This window comes from Trachypithecus francoisi, unplaced genomic scaffold (genome assembly GCF_009764315.1).
Source record: "Trachypithecus francoisi isolate TF-2019V2 unplaced genomic scaffold, Tfra_2.0 Lachesis_group20, whole genome shotgun sequence".
Classification (NCBI taxonomy): domain Eukaryota; kingdom Metazoa; phylum Chordata; class Mammalia; order Primates; family Cercopithecidae; genus Trachypithecus; species Trachypithecus francoisi.
Window position 1 is genome coordinate 56,810,905 of NW_022681466.1, and position 20,617 is coordinate 56,831,521.

The 20,617-nt window shown below is 46.2% G+C and overlaps 2 protein-coding genes across 3 annotated transcripts in view; one reads left to right on the forward strand and one right to left on the reverse strand.

The window, feature by feature from the left end:
• Positions 1-14,058: 14,058 nt before the first annotated feature.
• On the reverse strand, positions 14,059-16,944 carry LOC117067661 (peptidyl-prolyl cis-trans isomerase A-like). The gene is made up of 2 exons (XM_033184489.1): positions 16,820-16,944; positions 14,059-14,764 (listed from the first exon to the last, which is right to left on the reverse strand). Exon 2 carries the CDS (start codon positions 14,712-14,714, stop codon positions 14,352-14,354), a length of 363 nt encoding a protein of 120 aa, XP_033040380.1. The 5' UTR covers positions 14,715-14,764; positions 16,820-16,944; the 3' UTR covers positions 14,059-14,351.
• A 1,094-nt stretch (positions 16,945-18,038) lies between these two features.
• The window catches only part of CDRT4 (CMT1A duplicated region transcript 4), a 74,544-nt gene continuing 71,965 nt past the window's right edge, over positions 18,039-20,617 (forward strand). The window contains exon 1 of one of the 2 annotated variants that reach the window (XM_033184484.1): positions 18,039-18,259. The gene's annotated coding sequence lies outside the window, so the exon portion shown is untranslated. The other variant, XM_033184485.1, reaches the window with a different exon arrangement.

Consider the following 20,617-nt stretch of genomic DNA (forward strand, 5'->3'; position numbering starts at 1 on the left):
GGTAATGTTTATAATATCACATTTAATGGTAAAATATTAAAAGCTTTGTTTGAATATGTGTGGATGTCCAGTTTCAGCCATAATGTGATAACAAGAACCAGACTTATCCTCCCACTGTAAGTAACTAGAAAGTGGACAAGATACATAAAATAACTTATTTCAGGAAGTATATGATTGTGATCCCTGGGAAAATGGACATAAGTGAAATGAACTCTATAAGTGCCTTGGCTTTCTACCTGGAGGCAATTTCTGACAAGAGGAAAAGGGAGGAGGAATCTAAACAGAGCCTGGAATCCTCTCTGAGTTGAGAAGATCAAAGATGACCCAAGAAAGGGAGCCCAGGGGAAGTTAGTTGATCTGAAACCATGTCATCTGGAAAATACTTAGAAGTCTTGGGCTGTTTAACTGGCAGTAGAGAAGACTGAGGGGCAATATGAAAAGCATCTATAGAGATTAGAAAAACTGTCGTGTTGAGCAGGAGTTGTTTGTGTTCTGTATGGCCCTGAAAGACAGAGTTTAGGACAGCTGGATAGAAATGAGAGGAAGAAGATTTGGGTGACGTCCAAGGAAACACTTCCCAGCAATCACGGTTGATCAGGCTGGAGTGGGCAGCCTTCCTCAGCTGGTAGATGAAGGCACTGAGCAAGCATGCTGGGTTGTTGCTGAAGGAGCTTCCATAGTGGCAAGTGACCAAGCTAAATGGCATCCAGGGTCCCTTTTACTCTTAAAGTTTTTCATAGTTTGGTTTGCATAGCTTGGCCTCCATAAAAGGCAGCTGTCACCAACTGACAGTACTTTTGTTTGTTTGTTTGAGACAGAGTCTTGCTCTGTCACCCAGGCTGGAGTGCAGTGGCATGACCTCAGCTCACTGCAAGTTCCACCTCCCAGATTCATGCCATTCTCCTGCCTCAGCCTCCTGAGTAGCTGGGACTACAGGTGCCCGCCACTACGCCCAGCTAATTTTTTGTATTTTTTAGTAGAGACGGGGTTTCACCATGTTAGCCAGGATGGTCTTGATGTTCTGACCTTGTGATCCACCCACCTCAGTCTCCCAAAGTGCTGGAATTACAAGTGTGAGCCACCATGCCCCGCCACCAACTGACAGTACTTTTAAGGCATGTTGAGAAAAATGAGTCCTTGAAGACCCCAACCTTTATAAAACTGAGTAGACAGGGTTTTAAAAGAGAATTTTCCCCATGCTTAACACATAATTTGTGTATGTGTGTGTGTGTGTGTGTGTGTGTGTGTGTGTGTATTTGAGATGGGGTCTTACTGTGTCACCCAGGCTGGAAAACAGTGTCACGATCATGGGTCACTGCAGCCTCGAACTCCTGGGCTCAAGTGATCCTCCTGCCTCACCCTTCCAAAGTGCTGGGATTACAGGCAGCAGCCACCGTGCTTGGCTTGTATTTATATTTTTGTTTGGTTACCTACCTCTGTATGTCTTTTCTTGAAGGCAGGGATCATGTCATACACATGTTTTCATGTTCTAGTATGGTAGTATATGGATACCAGGTGCTTCTTCAACACCTAAGTGAATTAAAGGTATATTAGTCTGTTTTCACACTGCTGTAAAGAACCACCTGAGACTGGGTAATTTATAAAGAGAAGAGGTTTAATGGACAGTTCTGCATGGCTCGGGAGGCCTCAGGAAACTTACAGTCATGGTGGTAGGTGAAGGGAAAGCAAGGCACGTTTTACATGGTGGCAGAAGAGTGAGAGAGAGTGGGGAACTGCTACACACCTTTAAACCATCAGATCTTGTGAGAACTCACTCACTATCACCAGAACAGTATGGGGGAAACCACACCCAAGATCCAATCGCCCTCACCAGGTCCCTTCCTCAACACGTAGGGATTACAATTTAAGATGAGAGTTGAATGAGGTCACAGAGCCAAACCATATCACAAGGTGATTTGGCCTGAGGAAGGGTTGGAAAACCTTCATCTAGTGTTCTCCTCTCCCTCTTGTATCCTGGGCAGACATCACTAGTCAATCGTGGAGCTCTTCTCTACTGAGCCCAGTCTTAGCCATGGAATTCTTTGGAAAACACAGATTCTAGACAGTCACTTTTAATTAATTAGAGTTAGCACGGACACTGTCTGTTTGTCATCCCAGAGCTAAAGGAATGGGAATGCTTAGGATTCTCTAAGGCACAGTGACAACCTGTCCTAGTCACAGTCTACTTTGTTGACCAGCTGCTGAGAGTCCAACTGTCATCTGCTTTCCAGATGTAGGAGTTACATGGGTATTGCTGGCATGCTGATGGTTCAGCTGAGTGCCAAGGGGGACATTTTGGGCCCCTGAATGCTAGGGATGCCTGCTGGATTATGCACATGAAAAGCTTTTTAGCTTGGATATGCTGTTGACACAGTATGTAGCATTGCAACCACATAGAGTAGGATTTGGGACATGATCACATCTCTGAACCCCCTTATATTTGGGTAGATCTTGATGCTGTATTGGCTTCACCTCCTGACTCTTAGTGCCCATGGGGTTCTCTGTGACAGGCTGGGAACATTCTTCTTTTTTTTTTTTTTTTTTTTTTGAGATGGAGTATTGCTCTGTCACCCAGGCTGGAGTGCAGTGGTGCGATCTTGGCTCACTGCAACCTCTGCCTCCTGGGTTCAAGTGATTCTCCTGCTTCAGCCTCCTGAGTAGCTGGGACTACAGGCACGTGCCACCACACCCAGCTAACTTTTAAAAATACTTTTAGTAGAGACAGGGTTTCACAGTGTTAGCCAGGATTGTCTCAATCTCCTGACCTCGTGATCCACCCGCCTTGGCCTTCCAAAGCACTGGGATTACAGGTGTGAACCACCGTGTCCAGCTGAGGCTGGTAACATTCTTGAGCGAGAATTCTCTTATGGTGCAGTGGGAAGAGAATGGGCATGGGACTCAGCCCTTCTGAGCTCACCTTCTGTCTCTGCTGCCTGCCAGCTGTGTAGTCATCTGGATGTTACTTACTTTCATTGGATGTGGCTTCCTCCTCTTTAGGGTGGGATGGCAATATCCACCTCAAACCATTGTTTGGAGGTTTAATGAGACAACCTAGGTAATGTGTCAAGCACATGATGGATATAAACAATTCCCAGTACTCATATAGGTTGACTGTGCACTGAGTGCTACTCTAAGCCTTCTACATGTATTAACTCATTTAATGCTCACAACAACTTGATGAGGTGGATGATAAAAGTAATTATCACCCTTATTGGATAAGATGAGGAAACTGAGGCATGGAGTAGCTAATTCTACTCAGGGAGGGTCACACACCTAATACTTGGTAAAGATAAGATGCAGATCATGGAATTCTGTGCTCTTAACTACTGTGAACCTGTTAGAGATCATTACCCATTTCTCTGCATAACTATTGATGCATATTTATTGACCCCTGCTCCCTGAAAGAAACTGTGTTAGATGCTGGGGAGGATACACGTATTAGTTAGGTACGTTTAGGACTGAATAAAAAGAGCTATGAGATTGAGTGGGACACAGTCCCAGGCCCCAGAAAGTTTACTACCAGTTGGGGAGTGACAGGGAGGTGGAAAGGGTAGACAGCAAAGTAGTCCATGGAAACGTATGACCTATGGAAATGACTGGTGTGCATTATCCTGCCAGGAATCTCTGTGAGTAAATTATTAAATAGAGACTCTCATTTATAAAGCAGCCTCTTTGGGGTTTGCTTGGCAAGGGAACTGACTGATGGGGGGCTTGTTCAGCACTTGAATAGATACAATTGAGTTTCTGAGCTTGCAAACCTGGGATGAGTTGCTATGCCTGTGTTTTCCCAGACAGCACACACCGTGGGATACCCCCCTGAAGTAGGGCAAGCAAGCAGGATCTTCTAGTCTCCTGTAGCCAAGGCCTCTCTCCTGAAGTTTATGCCCAGGTCTGTGATACACCTGCCGGATGTTCATACTTGGGATGTGTGGCCATCCCCTCAAATAGAGTCTTTCTGGAATCAAACCCACCATAGTATTGCTAACTCTTAAGGGATGAATTGTCCACCCCCACCCCCAATTTCATATGTTGAAGTCCTAACCCCACATTACTTTTCAAGGTGACTATTTCGAGACAGGATCTCTAAAGAGGTGATTAAGATAAAATGAGTTCATATGGGTAGGCCTTAATTCAGTCTGCCTGGTGTTCCATAAGAAGAGGATATTAGGACACAGATACACACAGAGGAAGGACCATGTGAAGACAAAGGGAGAAGATGCCATCCACAAGCCAAGGAGAGAGAGGCCTTAGGGGAAACCAGCCCTGCTGACACCTTGATCTTGGGCTTCCAGTCTCCAGAACGCTGAGTAACACATTTCTGTTGTTTAATCCACCCAGTCTAGGGAACATTGTTATGATAGCCTGGGCTGACTAATGTACTAACCATCTCTTCCTTCTCCCTGTCACATCTGTTACCAAGTCCCCTAGATTTCCTTCACAACCAACACCTGTATTTCTTCTCCATTCTTGCTGTTGTCTCCTGTCTGGATACTGTGACAGGTGGCCTTTGGCCTTGCTGTGTGTATTAGTCTGTTCTCTCATTGCTCTAAAGAAATATCTGAGACTGGGTAATTTACAAAGAAAAGAGATTTACTTGACTCATGGTTCTGCAGGCTGTACAGGAAGCATGGGAACATCTGCTTCTGGGGAGGCCTCAGGGAGCTTTTACTTATGACAGAAGGCAAAAGGGGAGAAGGCATCTTACTTGGCAGGAGAAGGACCAAGAGAGGGGGTGGAAGTGCCACACACTTTTAAAACAACCAGATCTTGTGATAACTCTATCAGGAGAACAGCACTAGAGGATGGTGTTAAACCATTCATGAGAAGCCACCCTCATGATCCAGTCGCCTGACACCAGGCCCCACCTCCATCTTTAGGGATTACATTTCAACATGAGACAGGCAGGGACACAGATCTAAACCCTATCACTGTGCCTGTCATTCACTCGTCTTGCTCAGGTCTGCAGTCCACCCAGAAGACATTTGGAGACCCTGGGGCAAGGGAGGGGAATGGTAAAAGCTGGGGTTTAGGATCATTAGGGTCTCCATTCCTTGAGTGTGGCATTCAGAGACTTGTCCTCTATCACCTGGCCATCCTAGGTTCTGATTCTCCACTAATAAAAACAATTTATAACGATACCCGTATTCACACTGTCCTCTGAATCCAAAGTACTTTTTCAGTGTGAAAATCGTATCTCATGTAGTTCAGTTTTCATTGCTCATGTCTCAGGCTCCCAACTAGGTGTGTATGTTTCTTGAGTGGAGGCAGGATTCCCCTCTGAGGGGTTAATTCCCCAACAGTGCGTGGCCTGGTGCCTGGTTCACATGGGTGCTTGTCTCAGGTCAGGTCCTCAGGACCAGATGCTTACATGAGGATTCCTACACAAATGATTTATTTCTGGTTCCAGGGGAGTAAAGTTGAGTTGGAGGAGCATCAGGTAGGAGGGGGTATAATTTTAGGTTAAGTTCCAGGGAGTTTCAGGCTAAGTTCCGGATTGCACAGGGGGACTCTGGAGTGTACGTTATACCTTTGCATGTTTTCCCTTTGTCCCTGGGACTCAGGGAGCAGGGCTTTCTTGCTGTCACATCTGTCAGTCATCGATTCAGGGCCACGCCCACTGTGGGTATGGGCACTCCTAGCCACTTCTGGCTTATGTATTCTGGCAGCTGTGTTTCTAGTACAATCCCAAAGACAATCCTTGAAAAAGGAGTTGCACTTCTGGGTTGTTGGAAACCTAAAGCACACTGAAGCTGGGGAAAGATGCCCCTAACCTGTAAAAGGGATCCGCGGGGACCTGGGTGGCACGCTCCTGGTGTCCGCCGCAGCCATGTGTAAGTCCCTGTTGTCTCATCCACCAGAGAAGGGGCTCAGGTTGGATCCCATTGCTCAGTTTCGCACTTGTGTTGTCCTCTGTGGCTTTTTGTTTCATGTGTATTTCCTGTAAGTAGCCCTTGTAACAGGAGAGGTCTCAAGTGTTGAGTAGTGAACCCTTTTTGACCTGGCAAGATTTTGTATTATTTTATGTGTTTAATCTTTGACCTCAATCGTTTACATTGTAGCACTCTCTCCGTTTTGCCAGTTTTGCCATAAATTGCCTACATTATACTCCGCCACACTGATGTCAGCTTGCCTATTTCCCTGACCTTTGGAATATTTTGATCCTTATTTTCATTTATCCCTTTCTTTCATGCTGTTTGTTTTCTATCACATACAGTTTAGCCATTTTGTCATTCTTAAAAGTCATAGCTAAATTCCAAAGCATGCACACACTTCTTTAACCATGTAAAGAAATCAGACAGCTATATAGGTCTTACAAACATTTTAACATGCTGTACTAAGTTGAAAAGAGGTAACATGTTTAATGTTGCAACAGAAATCCTACTATTTATTGTTAAAGATTGAGTGTCTGTTTATAAACATTTCCTATTCTTTTGAAGTGACCCTACTTAATTGTCGTTTGACTTGTTTAAGCCACCCAGGCTGTGGTATTTTGTTATGCCCCAGCTGAGGCAGGACAGTTGAAAAGGCTGCTCCAACCTGAAAAAAGATTCTTAGCTTTAAAAAGGGTGTTTGCTGCCGGATTGATGGGCCATATTCACCTTGAGAGTCCAGCATCCTCTCCTAAGCAAGTAGCCCAGAGTAAATGGCTGCACCCCACAAACAGTGGTAAGAACGTTCTCTTGGAACATGCGGAGGATGCTTCTCAATGCTGTGGTTTTCTGGTTAGTGACAGGTCCTGAGTCTCTGGGCCTCCCTCACTGTCCGCCCCTGCATTCAGAGCACGCTTGAGAAAATCATGGAAAGCACTTTCTATATCCAGCTTCTTCTGCTCTATGCTGAGATTCAGACAGTAGCTTTCCTTCACTGCCTTTTTTTATGTTTCTGTATTACTTTAGTGTGAATTAGGGAAAGGTTGCATGGAGCCAGTGGGGTGGTGATAGTTAGGGACTCAGATATCCATTTTACTGGATGTTTCAGACTGTTTACGGATCTGCTGCTCATGTCTTGCTGGGGAAAGCCAGGCAATGCTAAGAGCTAAGCATTTGGCAGATACTAACCTCCTGCTTGAAAAGAACCCTTTGTCCTGCTATTTGATGCTATGAAAGAGAATCCTGAAACTGTCAGAAAGAAAAGAGAAAGCATTTTATCTCTTCGCTTTGAAAATGTAAATTGCTTGAGAGATTTAAAGTTATAAATCTTCGTCCCTTGCTATCGACGCTAGGACTGGACAGCCCTTGAACCATGACGTTCAATTCCCCATCTCAGGCTGGAGCTTCCTCTATACTTACCAATTCCAGTTGTGAAAATCGAAGTAAAGAAAATGGATAACTGTTTTAAAGAAGAAATACTCAATTGTTTTCACATAGAAAGTTTTTTAAAGCCTAGTTTAAAATTCAGTCCACTTTCAGGGTATTTTTAGTCTCTTGAGAATGTTCCAGATTGCTGACTCAGTAAGCCCAGGCTGTTAAAAATGCATGTTTTTAAACTCCACAATGTGACATTGTCTAAGCTCCTTGCCATTTGAGTCTGACTGTATATTCTGAAGTCTGCCTTGGCTTCTTAAGGACTGTTCCTGGCCTTCTGGAGCCCCCAAACTCCCCCACTCAAATCTGATGATGGGGCAAGTTCCTTGCATAGTACAAAGAGAAGGGGCCCAGTAGTGGCATGCAAAAGAACAGAAAGTTACTGTGTTTATGGCCGTCGGAACCAAAAGTGCTTCTGAGAGAATGAAATCTAGCTTTCTAGAAGAAGAAATTAAAGCCCAGGGAGGAGAGGGGATTTGCCTAACATCCTACGTAGCCCATCTGTGCCATGTCCTCAGCCTTCCCAAGCAGCGGGGGACTCCATGGGGGTGGGTGGGTCATCTCCCTTTTGATTTTACATAGTCCTTAATCAGGCATCTTTCTTTGGCCCAATTAAGTTTGGTCATGGTAGTAGGATTGGCTTGCTTGAAATAAAATGGTTGCTTTAGGAGTTGGTAACTTAATATTTCCTGATCTGAACTATATATCTGTAATAAAGATATATCAATGACCTTCTATGGGCTATTGAAAATTCACACATATATATACACGTATGTATATATATGTATGTACATATATGTATAATATGTATATATATGATGTTCGTGCAGCCAGCAATATGCAAAGCAGAGAGCATGGCTTCTAGTAGTTTGCGGATTGTAGCAACAGAGATTGCTTTCCTCTTGGGGACTGGATGCCACCAGATAGGACAACAGACTCTCCTTTCTTACGAACCTTTGAACGTTGCAGGAATTGTTTGGGTGTTGTCATAGTTACCGGTACTGGTGACTTCCCCCAGTAGCCTTGTGCCCTTTGTTTCTTCTTCTTTTTTTTTTTTTTTTTTTGAGACGGAGTCTGGCTCTGTCGCCCAGGCTGGAGCGCAGCGGAGTGATCTCGGCTCACTGCAAGCTCCGCCCTGGGTTCACGCCATTCTCCTGCCGCAGCCTCCCGAGTAGCTGGGACTACAGGTGCCTGCCACCACGCCTGGATAATTTTTTTGTATTTTTAGTAGAGACGGGGTTTCACTGTGTTAGCCTCGGTCTCCTGACCTCGTGATCCGCCCACCTCGGCCTCCCAAAGTGCCGGGATTACAGGCCTGAGCCACCGCGCCCGGCCCCTTTGTTTCTTCTTATGGAAGGTCCTTTTGGAATCCCAGGGTGATATAGAGAGAGTTAGAACCTGATCTTGCCAGGTTTCTTGCTCATGAGATAAAGCTTGGATTAAAGAAGGAAACTGGCAAAGATTTTAAAAATGAAACCTGTCATCCTGGCTTACAGTGTCTCTCCTCGTCACTTCCTAACCCCATCCACTTCAACATCAGAGCAACCCACATCCCAAGAAAGACAGAAGAGAAGGCTTCTGTGGTTTGTCTTTCTTGGCTCTTCCAATAACCATGTAAATAAGTGGTTCTCAAGTGTGGTCCCAGGACAAGCAGCCTTCACCATTCCCTGGGAGTTATTAGAAGTTATTAAAAGTGCAAATCATGCTGTCCCACCTGGATCTACTGACTCAGCAACTGGGGAGATGAGACCCAGCAGCCTGTGTATCAGCAAGTTGTCCAGGTGATTTCTGAGAAGAGCTGTTCTAAGCAACCACTAATTAAACCCTAATTTCCAGTTCCTTGAGTATTCCTGGCACTTCTGTAATTAATTTGTCTGCTAGTAAACATTAAAAATATCAGATTACTTAATTTTACATATTAGATATGGAAAATAATATGAAACTATCATGAGATCATATCATATTAGATATTGAACGTATCCAGTATTTTTCCAGAGTCACAAAACAAAATTGAAAAAAAGAATATAACAGTGGAATTCTTGAGCCGTTAAGTGGGGACAAGGGAAGCCCATTCCATAAACTTGGAGACATTTTGATTGAAGGAAGCATATGGACTGGAACAATTCTTGGATTTGAACAAATAGAACTGGGAAAATGGAACCAATTAAAAAATTATCTGTCTTTCAGTTTTTTAACCATGCAGAAACCTAAACTTGTGGCCGGGCGCGGTGGCTCAAGCCTGTAATCCCAGCACTTTGGGAGGCCGAGACGGGCGGATCACGAGGTCAGGAGCTCGAGACCATCCTGGCTAACACGGTGAAACCCCGTCTCTACTAAAAATACAAAAAAACTAGCCGGGCGAGGTGGCGGGCGCCTGTAGTCCCAGCTACTCGGGAGGCTGAGGCAGGAGAATGGCGTAAACCCGGGAGGCGGAGCTTGCAGTGAGCTGAGATCCGGCCACTGCACCCCAGTCCGGGCGACAGAGCGAGACTCCGCCTCAAAAAAAAAAAAAAAAAAAAAGAAACCTAAACTTGTAGGACTACCAAAAACTCTATTAGTACTTTAAATTTCTTAATGATTCCAATTCTTTAGGACCTAAAACCAGTTGTTTGGATTCCCGGAAATGGCAGGAACTTTTAGGATGCTGCTCTATTAATGAATTACAATTTTAACATTTTCCGAAGGCTTCCAGTGGGGCAAAATTGATGCCTTTGAGATCAGGGACTCTGTCTTTATTATGGTGATCCATGGGAGTGAAATAGAGCCCTTGTTCTTGATGGCACTGAGCACTTTCACTTCTGTAATGTCATTGTTTGCTCATAATAACCTCTCACATTTGTCTGGCTCTGTGGTTTTTAAAGCTCTTTGAATTTGGTCTTGTATTTTATTTTCATAAAACCTCTCTACTGTGGGTACCTGTGATTAACATTTATGATCCTGTTTCCTTAGCTATGAAATGCAGGAAGGGGCTTGTCCAAGATCCCATGACCTGTGGGTGGCTACCGCTTCCATTATCTTTCTTTTTTTTTTTTTGAGATGGAGTCTTGCCCTGTCACCCAGGCTGGAGTGCAATGGCACGATCTCAGCTCACTGCAACCTCTGCCTCCCAGGTTCAAACGATTGTCCTGCCTCCGCCTTCCAAGTAGCTGGGATTACAGATGCCTGTCACCATGTCCAGTTAATTTTTGTATTTTTATTATTATTATTTTTTTATTTGAGACGGATTCTCATTCTTTCACCCAGGCTGGAGTGCAATGGCGCGATCTCAGCTCACTGCAACCTCTGCCTCCCAGGTTCAAAAGATTCTCCTGCCTCTGCCTTCCAAGTAGCTGGGATTACAGGCGCCTGCCACCACGTCCAGTTAATTTTTGTATTTTCATTATTATTATTTTTCTTTGAGACGGAGTCTCGTTCTTTCACCCAGGCTGGAGTGCAATGGCGTGATCTCAGCTCACTGCAAGCTCCGCCTCCCAGGTTCATGCCATTCTCCTGCCTCAGACTCCCTAGTAGCTGGGACTACAGGCACCTGCCACCACGCCTGGCTAATTTTTTGTATTTTTTAGTACAGACGGGATTTTACCATGTTAGCCAGGATGGTCTCGATCTCCTGACCTCGTGATCTGCCCGCCTCGGCCTCCTAAAGTGCTGGGATTACAGGCGTGAGTCACCGTGCCTGGCCTAATTTTTGTATTTTTAGTAGAGATGGAGTTTCACCATGTTGGCCAGGCTGGTCTTGAACTCTTGACCTCGTGATCTGCCCGCCTTGGTCTCCCAAAGTGCTGGGATTACAGGCATAAGCCACTGCACCTGGCCCCATTATCTTTTTAAAAATAAAAAGGGCCAGTGATACTGCTTTTCTGTTTTTTTAAGAAAATACATGGATATGTATAAAAGCATTGACATGTTGCTAGAACTTGGTAAATGGTAGTTATTCTTATCTTATTGTCTCATTTAATATGGGGAATCTTAGAGGAATTAGTGGCTTTTTGGTGACATACAGGCCATTGCAGAGTTGAAACTATGACTAAGGTGACTGGGCTCTTAGCCAGCTGTTCTCACCAGTCGTGTATAAGCATTCCCTTTTCTCCATAGACTGGCCAACATCTGGTATTTTTTGACTTAATAGTAGCCATTCTGACTAGTGTGAGATGGTATCTCATTGGTTTTGACTTACATCTCTTTGATAATTAGTGATACTGAGCATTTTCTCATGTTTATTGGCTGCTTGTACGTCTTGTCTTGATAAGTGTCTGTTTGTGTCCTTTGCCCACTTTTTATGTGGTTGTTTGCTTTTTTCTTGTTGATTTGTTTGTTAGCTCAAGTCTTAGTCCCTCAGGCCTCACCATCATCTTTCTCCAGCCCAGCTCCCCTCTCTACTTCCTCCTCTGGAACTCCTCACTAGAACCCCGAAAAAAGCAAACAGAAACATTTCCTGAATGCTTGCTGCAAATCAAACGCAATTCTAGACATGGGCGATGCAGAGACACAGGCCAGCTGGCCACCACATGTCATTCATTCTAAGTAGCACTTTTGCTGTTTTTAAAAACATGTCAATGTCTCCGAAATCAGGGTATGTCTTACCACTCATAGCCCATTGGCAAGTTCTTTTCTTTCTTAGAGGTACATAAAACAATGATGCATTTTACAACCATGGCATCTTAGGTTTGTTGAAATATAATAGTTTCTCCCTTCAAGGAACTTACAGGCTGCCTTCAGGGTGAGGCAAGAACACAGTAAGAGCTAAGTGAGAGCATGCCTGTGAGCCAGGGAAGGAGCACTTCCTTCTAACCTGGAGCATCAGCGGGTTCTCCCTGATAGGGGACGATCTGAACTACAGCTTGAAGGAGGAGTGGATTTTTCTGGTTTTTTTCCCTTGCTCTGTCGCTCAGGCTGGAGTGCAGTGGCAAAATCATGGCTCCTGGGCTTAAGCGATCCTCTCACCTTGGCCTCCCAAAGTGCTGGGACTACAGTTGTGAACTGTGCCCAGCCAGATGAGTGGAATTCTAATAGGCAGAGGAAGGGTGGAAGGGCATTTTACTCTCAGGAATCTGTATAAGCAAACACCAAGAAACTTGCAAAGGTGCAGGTGGTAGGAATCACCACTTGGAAGGAAGGCGCGGTCAGCGCTGATATTCAGCACTCCTGGCTGTCAACTTTCTAAAGTATTTCCTGACTAGTTGTAACCAGCAGCTGCTCCAGGCCTCCCAAGTGCATCCTGTCACCTGGGCTGTCCCCCTGCCATCTCCCCTTGGTCCAGCAACTAAGGGGTCTATGTGGGCTGAGCCCAGAGCCTCCAGGTTCCTCTAATTGGTTGGTTGGTGCCAGGTGCTTCCCTCTGTTAGAGGTTGTGCTTATTACTCTGGTTGGAGAACAACCCTGGGAGCTGATATAGCAAGGAAACCTCCCCGAAGCCAGATCAGAGAATGACAGACGGGTGCTGTGGGCCAGGACACTGGCCGCCAAATCTTTAAAATTGTGCCCTTCCACATTTGCTCATGCATCCTCAGTAACTGCGTATTTATTTGTTAATGTAAACAGCTATTACTGTGCCATTATGTAAATCTAAAACATACCCCCAAATAGAAGTTAACAAATGAGATAAATAACAATTGAAGTCAGAACATTTTCTGTCCCCAGTGCAGGGACTCATCGGGGTCTCCCCGCCTGGCAAGTGCCCCCAGTTTACCAGGGTGCTGTCTAGACACTGGAGAGGCTGGGGCTGCAGTGAAATTACCCTTCACGTTAGAGGCACGAGGAACACAGGGAAGGAAATAGCGATAAGAGACAAGACCAAGAAGTAGATCCAGAAATACCCAGCAGTGTTTTTAAACATGACAACCATACCTTGGCCAGTGCTTGTTTGTAAGCTCTATTAGTGGGTCATTTTCCTGGCCCCAGAGCAGCACCGCACAATGTAAATGCATGACTCAGTAAGGTGGTGGAGCTTTGGGTATGGTGAGAAGCAGCAGCGAGGCCACAGGGAGGGGAGCAAGGGCATGTGAGTCCCAACGGAAGAACGACTGGAAGTTGGGACTCCCCAGTTCCCTGAGAAACAGGAGGGGCGCTCCTGGCCAGGTTGGGGCAGGGTGTGTGAGTACCTGCAGGACCTGAGCGGGATGCTGCCTACCTTGGCCCATTTTGGCCGGGCAATTACATGGGGTCTGGGTGGAGAGCCTCAGCCTGTGATGTCTCTCTATTCCTTCCAGAGGGCTTTGAGGACACGACAAAGACCACAGCAGCCCAGCTCTGTTTTTCTTTCCTTTCTCATCTGCAATGAGGGGCAAGTGGGGTGCCTGTTACAGGGAAGTGGACACGAGAATCAGAGCACCCCAGGGTCAGGTGGAAGTCATTGGAGCCACTCCTCACCAACTGAGAGATGCTTTTAACCCAGCAGAAGAGTACCTCCTAGGGATGCCGTCAGTCCATGAGATACGTGTGCAGCTTGGCCTCTGGGTTGATCTGACTGAATGATCAGACCACAAGTGTTTACAAAGGTCCTGAGCCTGCCTATGTCAAGAGATGGTTCCCTTTGCCTGGCTAGTAACTAGCACTTAATAAACATTACAATAAGGCAATCACTGTGCTAACACTTTCACCTACTCATTCATTTACTCCTTACATGAACTCGAAAGGAGTAGTACTATTTTTATCCCCACTGTACAGATAAGAAGAGGGAGGCATAAGAAGATAAAGGCTTTCTTTTTTGTTGTTGTTATTTAATTTTTATTTCATAATAATAAACTTAACTCTGCAATCCAGCTAGGCATGGAAGGGAACAAGGAAACATGGAACCCAAAGGGAACTGCAGCGAGAACACAAAGATGACAGGATAGTGCAAGCAAATGGGGTGAAGGGTGCTCCCCTGAGCTACAGAAGGAATGGTCTGGTGGTTAAGATAAAACACAAGTGAAACTTACCAGAGTTGTCCACAGTCAGCTGGACAACTGGTCTCTGACAACTCTTCTTGCTGGTCTTGCCATTCCTGGACCCAAAGCGCCCCATGGCCTCCACAATATTCATGCCTTCTCTCACCTTGCCAGAGACCACTCACTTCCCATTCAACCACTCTGTCTTGGCAGTGCAGATGAAAAACTGGGAACCGTTTGTATCGGGTTCCGCATTTGCCATGGACAGGATGCCAGGACCTGTATGCTTTAGGATGAAGTCCTCATCATCAAATTTCTCCCCGTAGATGGACTTGGCACCAGTGCCATTATGACGTGTGAAGTCACCGCCCTGACACATAAACTCTGTAATAATTCTATGAAAGCAGGAACCCTTATAACCAAATCCTTTCTCTCCAGTGCTCAGAGCATGAAAGTTTTCTGCTGTCTTTGGAAACTTGTCTGCAAACAGCTCAAAGGAGACGCAGCCCAAGGGCTCGCCGTCGACGACGATGCTGAAGAACATGGTGGGGTTGACCACGGCTGACAGTATGGGGCTCCCAGTGGTGGCGGCATCTGCAAAAGCCAAGACTTTCTTGAGTTATACAAGAAGGAAGCAACAGTGTTGGGATTTGAACCCAGGAATGTCTCGATCTAGAAGCTGTGCTCTAAACCACTAGGTGTCACTGCCTGAGACTGGTGGGAGAACTGACATGAGCTCCACAGCCTTGCAGGTCCACCAGCAAACTCTCAGCCCACCCACAGGCTCATCAACAGCACCTTGGATCAAAGATTTCCATGAATCTCGGAAAGATATATAGTCCAGATTTTTTCTAAAAACTGACATGCAGGGTTTTGTTGTTGTTTTCGACTCCTTTGTTTTGCTGGATAGGTTTGCTTTAAATACTAAAGGAATAAAACATCTAGGACTATAGCTCCATGGGCTGCCTTCATTACCACTGCCTCTTCAGTGCTGAGAACACACATGCATTGAATGTGTAATCAGAATATAACTGGGGGTCCATGTGGCCTGGGCTATGCATGATGCTGACTCAAATAAACAGCCATTTTATTGGACCCTGTCCTTCTTCCAGAAGATCAATGGAATGTACCTTCCAATTTTTGGTCCCTCAAGAAGCCCCCAAAGGTCAGAGGGAGGGGAGGAAAATACCTTCTTGATGCACCAGAAATCACATTATAAACCTCATCCTCCATGGGGCACAGTGGCTCACACCTGTAATCTCAGCACTTTGGGAGGCTGAGGAGAGAGGATCATTTGAGGCTAGGAGTTTTGAGATCAAGCTGGGCAAAGTAGTGAGACCTTGTGTCTACAAAAAAATTTAAAAAATGAGCTGGGCATGGTGATGCGTGTCTGTAGTCCCAACTCGAGCCCAAGAGGTTGTGGCTTCAGTGAGCTGTGATCGCCCCACTGCACTTCAGCCTGGGCCACAGCACGAGACCCTGTCCCTTATAAAAAAAATTTGTCTTTATTGAAATGATTCTCAGTATCCTCTACGCTACTGCAGCTGATTTCCAAAGCCGCCTCATCTTCCGTGCTCTCAGCTCTTAATAAACCCATCCGAAGTGCAGCTCTTCTCTTCCAGCAACTCCTTGTTTTTATGTTCATATCCAAGGGAATCTTAGCTTTGTCCAGAAGCAAAACCCCCATGACCAGGACTCCAATTTTGCCTCTCTTTTCTGGCCACTGCCTCTGTGTCACCAAACCCCAGGGACAAATTGGCAAAGACTAAGGTGGCTCTAAGAGGAAGGGGGAGGGAGAAAGGGAGTGAAAACTCACACACCACAAAGTCTTGTTCCTGTTGAAAATGCAGGAATATAAAGCCCAGTACCAGAGATTCCCATGATTGAGGCCTAGACCCCTGGTTCCTGGGCTGTCTAGTGGGTGAGGGCCCAGGGCCTGGAGGTGTTACAGGATCCTCAGGCCTGATTTGGTGGACAGGACCATGTTCAGGGGAAAATGTGGAGACAGGGCTGCACGCTTGCTCTCAGGAGACTGGGCTCTTTTTTCTGAGCATCCCTGAGAAACCATCCCTAGGTTTTGGTACTACTCACCGGGTTGTGCCTAGCTTCCTGGCTTTGGAACTTCATTCACTTCCTCCACCCTTCCCAACCCTTCCCTTCCCCCTTCCAACAGGCTGACACCCACTCCTCCTAGAACTCTACCACAACTCACCATCCTACAAGAGCTTCCTTCTGTTTGGGGTAGAACTTCGGTGGCCTGCATGCTAGCCATGAAAAGCATTATGATGGCCTTTTCCTAACCATAACAACTATTTATTTCCACTCGCTTCATTTACTTTTACATTTCCCTCTCCTCTATATTAGATTTCACCAAACCATATACTTATAAATTAACTTGCACAGAATATTCTGCTAGCTTATTTTGGTGAACATGAAACTGAATGCAAAAATATCCATCCTTCAAAGAATTTCACATTCTAATGTCACCAATTTTTCGACATTCGAATGCCAGTAAATTTTTTGGAAAGTTGAAATAGAACATAATGAGGCAGCAAAACGAGACCAGGAGGGTTCTGCACTATGCTCCAACAAACTTCAGTCCCCCTTCACTGTTCATGTCTAGGGCTGAGGAGTTCTAAAGCGTATCACCTTTTGCCTCAAGGACTTTTTTTGAAACATGGTCTTGCTCTGTCGCCCAGGCTGGAGTGCAGTGGCGTGGTCACAGCTCACTGCAGCTTCAACCTCCTGGGCTGAAGCGATCCTCCCATCTTGGCCTCTCAAGTACCTGGGACCACAGGCGTGCCACTACACCTGGCTAATTTATTTTTATTTTAGTTTTTGTAGAGACGGGGTCTCGCCACATTGCCCAGGCTGGTCTGAAACTCTTGAACTCAAGAGATCCTCCCGCTTCCGCCTTCCAAAGCGCTGGGATAACAGGCGTGAGCCGCTGCTCCGGCTATCCCTGGAGGATGTTTCATCAGGCAGACATTAATTCTTTCACGAGGATCACGGATCCGGCTCTTTACAGGAAGCCTGTGCCCCGCCTTAGTCCTCCACCTCTTCGTGCGGCTCCAGGCAGCTGCCAACAGATGGCGCCCGCCCGCCTATTTCTCTCCCTGCGGCTTTTGGGCCCGGAGGGGAGGTGGGGGGAGTCCCAATTGCAGAGGAACTGGTGAGCCCGGGCCAAAATGTCTTCTGGCATCTGGAATGCATTAAAAACAACCCACAAATCTGAAGCTCCTTTTGGCCGAGAGAGAGAGGAGAGAGAGAGAGAGAGAGAGAGAGGAAGAGAGAGGAGACAGAAAGGAGAGAGAGGAGAGAAGAGGAGAGAGGGAAGAGAGAGGGAAGAGAGAGAGAGAGAGAGAGAGAGAGAGAGAGAGAGAGAGGAGAGAGAGAGGAGACAGAAAGGAGAGAGAGGAGAGAGGGAAGAGAGAGAGAGGAGAGAGAGAGGAGAGAGAGAGGAGAGAGGGGAGAGCGGAGAGAGAGAGGAGACAGAAAGGAGAGAGAGGAGCGAGGGAAAAGAGAGAGAGAGAGAGAGAGAGAGAGGAGAGAGAGAGGAGACAGAAAGGAGAGAGAGGAGAGAGGGAAGAGAGACGAGAGACGGAGAGAGAGAGGAGAGAGAGAGAGGAGAGAGGGGAGAGCGGAGAGAGAGAGGAGACAGAAAGGAGAGAGAGGAGAGAGGGAAGAGAGACGAGAGACGGAGAGAGAGAGGAGAGACAGAGAGAGAGAGACAGAGAGAGAGGAGAGAGAGAGGAGAGAGAGAGGAGAGAGAGGGGAGAGAGGAGAGAGAGAGCGAGAGAAAGGAGAGAGAGGAGAGAGGGAAGAGAGAGGAGGGACAGGGAGAGAGAGAGGAGACAGAGAGAGGAGAGAGAGAGAAAGGAGAGAGGGAAGAGAGAGGAGAGACAGGGAGAGAGAGAGGAGAGAGAGAGAGGAGCGAGAGAGAACAAGGAACTTGAAAAACTAAGGGGAAAGGGCGGAGGAGAGGCAGCAGCGCGGTCCCCGCAAGCGTTCGCTTTCCTGCATTGGCCGAGCAGCCCCCAGCACGACTGCTCTGTGGGGCAGGGCCGTGCGGCCCCAAGGAAGGATGCGGTGAGCCAGAGGGTTCCAGATAAAGGAGGGGATCCCCAAGGCTCCGGGCCAGCCAGTCCCTCTTTTACTGGCACCACGGTCCCTCCTAGGCGGGGACGAAGAGGGAAGGGGTGGAGGCCTCTACCCTCCCCTCTGCGTGTGGCTGTGTCCCTTTACAGAATGACAGGCTCTTACTTCCGAGGGCGGAGACTAATGGGTAAGGCTTAACAGATCCAGTTCCAGAAATTATCTGTGTTTTTTTTCAGTCACCCTCTTGTGCCCCTCTCCCCCATTTAATTTCATATTTTATCTTTTTCTGGGCCTTCGTAATGACAAGTGGTTTTATAGGTTGACCAGTTTTACTACTTAGTGTCTAACAGGCCGAGTGATTACACCGTTGAAGGAAGTCACGGCGGGAAGGACATGGAGAGAGATTGCGGGGGCGGGTGATGAGGCCTGTGAGCTCCCTCCCGGGCTGTGCCTCCGTGGTGACCCCTCTCAGGCCTGGGGAATGAGATCTGGTTCTCCCTCCTCCTCTTGGAGCCAGGGGGCGCCTTCGTGACTAAGGAGAGAGAGGATCTGGCCTTGTGCAGCTCTGCCTACTGACAGGTCACACCTGTTCTCCAGCTGGGTGGCAGCTCCCTGAATCAGGCCAGTTTCTACTTGTTCACCTAACTCACATGATTTCCACTTCAATCCCACTATCGCTGGCTGCCCCACTGTGGACAGCTTCATTAAGCTCCTTAAGGCAGTCTTTTGATAGAAATGAGTAGCAGAAAAGGCTCAGAGCAACCAGGCCAGTCTCAGCCCACTTACTGCAGTTAGCCTCTCTGTTATGCCTCACTTTCCCCAAGGACTCTGAGGAGTGGCTATTAGTACTACAGCTCCTGAGTGAATACTGAGGCCAGTCCCACAAATGTGAGGTTCTCTTCTTTCCTCCGTGAGTCATTGGGTGAAATAGAACTCTTGTTAATAGCTCACCAAGTTAATTAAAGATTGAGAAGGTAGGCATTGTGAATATGGGATTAAATAATGTCCAAGTGGTAGAATGAACTTCAAGAGAAATAGAGAGGAAAAGGATCTAGTGGTCATAGTGAATCCCAAGTTGAAATGAGTCAACGGGAAGGGACGGGGATGAATAGGAAGGGACAGTGGGAAAACCCTGGCAGAAATGCTTTAGCTACATCCTGTACCTTCCCACTGTTATTAGAGGAGGTGGAGGTTGCAGTGAACCAAGATCATGCCACTGCACTCCAGCCTGGGCGACAGAGCGAGATTCCATCTCAAAAAAAAAAAAAAAAAAAATCAGAATAGAAGCAGCGAAGGCATGCAGCTGCTTCTTTCCCGGAGCTGGGACGATAGCCCAGGTTGGATCCCTGAACGAAATGTGGGCTCTGACAAGCAGAGGTTTTTCTTTTTTTTTTTTTTTTTTTTTTTTATTATACTTTAAGTTCTAGGGTACATGTGCATAACGTTTATATCATGTATAACTCCCCAATGCAATCCCTCCCTCCTCCCCCCTCCCCATGATAGGCCCCAGTGTGTGATGTTCCCCTTCCCGAGTCCAAGTGATCTCATTGTTCAGTTCCCACCTATGAGTGAGAACATGCGGTGTTTGGTTTTCTCTTCTTGTGATAGTTTGCTAAGAATGATGGTTTCCAGCTGCATCCATGTCCCTACAAAGGACGCAAACTCATCCTTTTTGATGGCTGCATAGTATTCCATGGTGTATATATGCCACATTTTCTTAATCCAGTCTGTCACAGATGGACATTTGGGTTGATTCCAAGTCTTTGCTATTGTGAATAGTGCCGCAATAAACATACGTGTGCATGTGTCTTTGTAGTAGAGTAATTTATAATCCTTTGGGTATATACCCAGTAGTGGGATGACTGGGTCATATGGTACATCTAGTTCTAGATCCTTGAGGAATCGCCATACTGTTTTCCATAATGGTTGAACTAGTTTACAATCCCACCAACAGTGTAAAAGTGTTCCTATTTCTCCACATCCTCTCCAACATCTATTGTTTCCTGACTTCTTAATGATTGCCATTCTAACTGGTGTGAGATGGTATCTCATTGTGGTTTTGATTTGCATTTCTCTGATGGCGAGTGATGACGAGCATTTTTTCATGTGTCTGTTGGCTGTATGGATGTCTTCTTTTGAGAAATGTCTGTTCATATCCTTTCCCCACTTTTTGATGGGGTTGTTTGTTTTTTCTTGTATATTTGTTTGAGTTCTTTGTAGATTCTGGATATTAGCCCTTTGTCAGATGAGTAGGTTGCAAAAATTTTCTCCCATTCTGTAGGTTGCCTGTTCACTCTGATGGTAGTTTCTTTTGCTGTGCAAAAGCTCTTTAGTTTAATTAGATCCCAT